Raw genomic sequence first — 5,784 nt, 5'->3', positions numbered from 1 at the left:
CTCAGTGGTTGATAGCTTGCCTAGCATGTGCAAATAAACAAAAATAAAAACAGATGTACCTTGTCATTGTGCAGGCATTTGGCAGGCACTTGTTAAATAAATGAATGATGTGAAAACCATACTCCACTTGGAGACCTTTGGAGATGAATGCTGGCACACAAACACAGGGCGGGTACACAAGGACTGCCACTAATATGTCTCAAGCATAGTGTCTCTCTTACCCTGTGTAGGATTCCTGTGAGGAAGTTACCAGGCATTATTAACAACCTGGGGTCAGGAAGCCAGGGAAGGGCTAAGCCTGCTGCAAGATGGCTCATGAAAGGAGGAGTGCTTCCTCCTCCAGGCAGAACATTTATTGAGAACCTTTGTAAAAATGTGTCTTTCTTATCTATCTTTGGTTTGAAAGTGGGGGTTGCATGGATAGGGTCAGAACACCTAAGATGGGTCTTAATCAAGGACAGGATGTAGAAGGTAACAAGCAGGCTAGCAGAGCAGACTGACAATCCGTTCCTTTCCAGCTTACTGGGAACAGGCCATGTAGTCCTCTGGATGTTCTGTAAATCTTCTGCACTTGTGATCAAACATCTTTCTGAATGGAGAATCTGGATCTGGGTAGCAAGAATCTGTCCTGCATGGGCCATCACCCTCTGGCTTTCTCTGGCCCTGCATATCCATTTGATCTAGGTTTTCCCAGTGCAGCCTTTGCATGTATCTTGGCCATTTGTAGGTTCTCTGGCCTCCTCATTTTTTCTATCTTTATCAGCTTTGACTACATTCTATGCATGTGATGCTAGGAACCTGGGCCTATGGATCTCCAATCTCATTTCATGACCCTCACCCTCAGTCCTTTTGATCAAGCTCAGATCTGTAGCTCAGCAATTGTGCTTTTCTGCTTTTTCCCCAGGGAGGCTTGCTCCATGTCTCTTCATTAGATGCAGGTCATGGCCCATATGTCTCCTTCCAGAGGTAACTTCTGTAACCTGCTTGGATAGTCACTCCTGGTTCCTCTCTGACTTTGCCCTGTCGCAGGGACTTCCTTAATGGTCATGGCCTTGATCTTAGTGTGAGTTGTGTCTTGGGCCTTCTGTATGCCCAGACTGAGAACAGCAGTGACACATGTGCTCCAGGAAGCCCAGCTAATTAGTTGTGTGTTCTGTGAATGCAAGAGTGCTTGTGTGAATTTCCTTCCAGTCTCCCAATGTCCCCTTAAGGTTCTCAGATCTCCAGAAGGAGATGATGACCAGAAGATGGAGAAGTCAACTAAGGCCCTGTTTCATTTTATCCAGAAGCAAAAGACAAGAAAGAAAAACAGAAGAGTAGTCAGAAGAGTGACCCAAGTTAAGTGAGTTCCTGCTCAGGAAGGCCAAACTTCTGATATCTTTCCATCCCTGGCAGCTGACCATAAAGCCACCTTGATAACATGTGTGGATTGAATGAACATTTGAAGGAGTCTAGGCTTTGGACCGAGGAAGGGAGTGATGTAGAAGAGAAGAAAGCACTGGACAGTTCTTGTGGAAGTTTCCTTTATATTCCTTGCTAAAAACATGTGCCTGTCAGGAAGTTGTTGGCCCTGGATGTTTTTCCTGCTGCCTACTCTGATCACAGTCTCCAGTCCCTCACTTGAGCTGCACCAGCCTCATGGGCAAGGGCTAGGGCAGTGGGGCCTCCATTGCATGTCGGCTCTCTGCACAGCCTGCAACAGATTCTGTATCTCAGCCTGCACCTGGTACATCTTGTCTTTGTTGACAGGACCCCAGGAGAGGCCATGCAGGTATGTGCAGCACTCGACTGGGATGGGGTACAGCACCTGTTTCAACTCCATCAGCCCTGCTGTGTGTTCCAGTAGGCTCAGGAGGCTGGCTTGGGATATGGGATTGTCAGACAGGCCCAAGTAATGGAGCCAGGAGCAGTGGCGCAGGGCTGGCAGGATGGCATTGAGGTGGGCATCCTTTAGCTGGCAGTGGTTCAGGTTCAGATGCTGGAGTGTCCCTGAGATCTTCTCTAGCAGGGTCTCTAAGGAACCAGGGACCATATAGGAAAGGTCGTTGCCACTCAGATCCAACTTCTTCAGGCAGGTGACATGAAGGCTCTGGGATAAGTAGATGATGTCGGTGTTCAGAAGTGTGCAGGAGCAAATCTCCAGAGCATGCAGTGGGGACTGCAGGCAGCTGAGGAGAGAAGGTGCAATAACTCAGGTGAGGGCCCAGGGCTTCCTCCCTGGGTATCTGCTTGCCCACAGAGGAGGCTAGCCCTAAGGCTACTTCCTCATCTGGGAAGACATTTACCAGGAGGTTTAGAATCATATGTCCTTTGATGTCCCAAGGCCTGGCTGTGTCTCAACATAACTATGAGGTCCTCCACCAACCCCTTTATTATGGTTTGGATCTTAAGTGCCTTCCCCCTCTAAAGCCCATATGCTAAAGGCTTGGGACCAGCCTGTGGACCTATATGGAAGTGGTAGAACCTTTGGAATGGGGGAACAAGTGGAAGGAAATTAGGTCATTGGGGGCATGACCTTAAAGGGGGATATTGGGGCCTTGGCTCATTCCCTTCTCTCTCTTTGCTTCCCAACAGCTGAGGTGAGCAGGTCTGCTACACCACATACTCTCTGCCACAATGTACTGCCTCCTTACAGGCCCCAAAGTGATAGGAACAACAAGATGTAGACTGAAACATCCAAAACTGTGAACCAAAATAAATCTTTCCTTTAAGTTGATTATCAGATATTTTGTCACAACAGTGGAAAGCTAACATACTCTCCAACTCTTTCTTTTTGGTGAACTCGTGACCTACATGTTACATGTGTCCAACATGACTGCTGAGAGGAGTGGTTTGGAAAGAGCTTCTTTGATGATTAGGAATTCATTGGATGGGCCCATCAGTACTCTGGTTTGGGTCTGGGGAAGCTGCTACTCAGTCTCCTATTTAATGCCCCATTGGGAAGTTTTTAGAAAATTTTCATAGAATAAGACAATTTCCTTGCACAATTGTCCTGCAGGGCCCTGCATCTATCTGCCTGGGCAGCACATGCTCCAAGAGGAGAGTCCTGACCTGTGTTGTCTCTGGTCCTTTCCTCAAGCCCAGTACAGCACTCAGTAGTGCCTAGAGAAGTTTGTTGAGTAGATAAACATATTGAATGAAAATTTAAAATATATAATTAATGTAGTAACAACTATTTAGGTTAATAAAGTATCTTACCTTAAATTAAAAAAAAACATTGTTAAACAAAATTCACAGGTAGTTGTTATTTGGACTGAGCTCCTGTAGTAGGCCCCAATAGACCAGCTCAAACGAGAATAAAGTCACTTAGTGCTATGTATCCAAGTTGAATTTTGGAATAGGTCAGCTTTATAAATTATAAGAGATTCACAGCAACTAATCAGAAAGGATCCAATTTACCTGAGCCTGTATGATGAGGAAATCCTCCTCTTAACCCTATAAGGAAAGGAACTTTGAAAGGACCTTTGTTTTCTTCAGTCCTTTTTTGCCTATACAACCAAAGTCCTCTGCTTAGCTCACCGGAGACCTTATCTTATGGTATTCTATTTTCTTCAATTCAAGAATCAATTATGTCTTTAAACTAGATTTATTGTATTTCTTTTTAGCAACATGCATCTCTCCCCACTATTTCTGTCTTCCAAAGCAGATCCCAGTCATCAGCTGCCTAGGAACACCCAGGTTCCCAGGTTGTGCCCAGTATTTCATGAGCACATGACAATGGGCCCTATTTTTCTGACTTGATCCCTGTCCTGGCTTGACTTGGAGGCCCCTGCCCACCTGTTCACCTGAGCGCTTGATGTAGGTTGCCTGAGAGGTAGGAGTAGGAGAGGTGGAGCTTCTGGAGGTGGCCCAGCTTGCTGAGCTGTGAAAGAAAGTAGCTGGAGGACTGCTCACTCACTGGGGAGAAGGCCCAGTGGTAATAGGCCAGCTTGAGGCTGCGCAGGTTGCAGATCCTCCCCAGCTGTGTTGCAAACAGCCTCTGCTCAGACAGTGCCCAGAACCAGTCAAACACCTCTAGCTCCTGCATGAAATCCAGCTCAAGTGTCTTCAAGATCCCTACCAGGCTGTTAAAGGGCATTTCCTCAATGTGCAGCTTCCTACAGCAGAGGCGCAGGGACCCACCACTCTGTTCCACTTTTGTCAGGAGGCCTGAAAGGAATGGATCAAACTTGAAGGGGACTCTCAGGAAAAGATCAATGTGTAATTCCACAGGTTCCCACAGCTTTTTTGGTCCTCTTCTTGTGTCCTCTTCTGGATTGCTCTTAACCATGGCCTGGGGCATTGGTGCCTTGACTGTTGATGGTAACCAAAATGGGAACATGGCCAAGGCCTCAGAAACCTTTTTACTCTGGACCTGATCAAAGTCCAGAGTCAAATCCAGCACCCTCAGTTCTGACCTCCTGTAGGGAAGAGAGTGGTGTGATGAGAGGCTGATATCTGGGGGAACACAACTGGGCCCAGGTAAGATAAGCAGCAGCACGTTGGGCCACTCCCAGATGCCAGCATGAGCCCACCCATCCTCCCCTCTCATATGAGCTTTTCCTTGGATTCCTTCTCAGTCTCCATTCTTCATACAACCTGTACCATAATCCTTAGAAGACTGAAAATCCCACTTCTTAATGCCCTTCAATGAATGATATCATCAACCACTTAATCCAGAAACCCATAGATGGCCCATTTGCACCCTCAGCCATATTTAATGCTCCTCTGTTCTGGGTCCCACATCACTTCCTTTCTAACTCTGTGCCAAAGCATTGGGCCCAGCATCCCCCTTACCTGGGATAGGCCCCGTGAGCAGGAAAGTCCTCCAGCCCATTCAGCACAGCTTGCAAGCTATCTTGTTTGGGCCACTGTACAATCAGAGAGCCCAGTCGGAGAAAGGGGAAGGGCCAGGCCTGCACCAGGGCCTTTAGAGCCTTCTCATGCCCCTTGGCAAATGCAGCAGTGAGCAGTGGTGGGAAGAGGTTGACAGTGAACTCTTCCAAGGCAGATATAGCAGAGGCCTCATTGCTTAGCAGGCTGTAGGCTGCGAGTTCCAAGAGCTTGGGTAGGGATGGATTGCTCATCTCTGTGAACCTGATGCAGAGTAAAGTAGAAATCCTCAGAAGACCTTTAGCTCAACATACTTTCAGATCAGCACAAAAGACATAAGCCTTTCACATCCATCACAGGTTCAAACACCATTTACATCTTCCATTCATGACACAAATCTTGCAAATATGAGACTCCAGAGACCCTCAGACTCTGGGAACATGGAGCCCAGAAACTCAGGGTTTTAGATCAATTCTTTGATAGACTTCAGAGGCTTTGAATGGGTCCTAACTTTCCTTCTTTGCCTTCACCAGCAAGATTACCATGACATTTACTAAGGACATAGGGCCTAATTTCTTATCAACTTTCCAAAATGAAGTACGACTAGTCATTACTTCCACTTTTACCAAGCCACCAATATTTCTGGTCTCTGCTAGTATAATGGCCTTCTAAAACTTGTCTTCCTGTTTCTAGCCTGATGCCCACTACGGTCTGTTAGATATGTCTTTCCTTAGCTGAAAACTCTCCAATGGCTTCCCTTTCACTCTGTATAAAACTTATCTTTTGTATTGAACTTCTAGAATCTAGCCTCTTAGCACTCTAGGGCTCAACTCCTGTCACCCTCTCCAGTATTTACTCTGCAATAGAAACCAATACTGACTTCCATGCCTCTTCTCCAACTCAAAGGAGAAGAGGCCCTGACTCAGGGCCTTTGCATTTACTCCTCTCTCTGATTTTTTTTTCTTAGAGAAA

General features: G+C 46.6%; 1 protein-coding gene across 1 annotated transcript; it reads right to left on the bottom strand.

Annotated features, from left to right (window-relative positions):
- Window positions 1–1,636: 1,636 nt before the first annotated feature.
- Window positions 1,637–5,066, bottom strand: Prame (PRAME nuclear receptor transcriptional regulator). Its single transcript, XM_015500171.1, has 3 exons — window positions 4,777–5,066; window positions 3,786–4,400; window positions 1,637–2,168 (listed from the first exon to the last, which is right to left on the bottom strand). Exons 1-3 carry the CDS (start codon window positions 5,064–5,066, stop codon window positions 1,637–1,639), a joined length of 1,437 nt encoding a protein of 478 aa, XP_015355657.1.
- Window positions 5,067–5,784: the final 718 nt, after the last annotated feature.

Source organism: Marmota marmota, unplaced genomic scaffold (genome assembly GCF_001458135.2).
Source record: "Marmota marmota marmota unplaced genomic scaffold, marMar, whole genome shotgun sequence".
Classification (NCBI taxonomy): Eukaryota; Metazoa; Chordata; class Mammalia; order Rodentia; family Sciuridae; genus Marmota; species Marmota marmota.
The sequence above is the reverse complement of the archived record's forward strand: the minus strand, read 5'-3'. Positions and strand labels throughout refer to the sequence as shown.

Coding starts and splice junctions, on each gene's coding strand:
- Prame (XM_015500171.1), bottom strand. CDS start 5,066: ATGAGCAATCCATCCCTACCCAAGCTCTTGGAACTCGCAGCCTACAGC. Junction 4,401..4,776: donor GCTCACGGGGCCTATCCCAG/GTAAGGGGGATG, acceptor TCTTCCCTACAG/GAGGTCAGAACTGAGGGTGC. Junction 2,169..3,785: donor AACCTACATCAAGCGCTCAG/GTGAACAGGTGG, acceptor TTCTCTCCTCAG/CTGCCTGCAGTCCCCACTGC.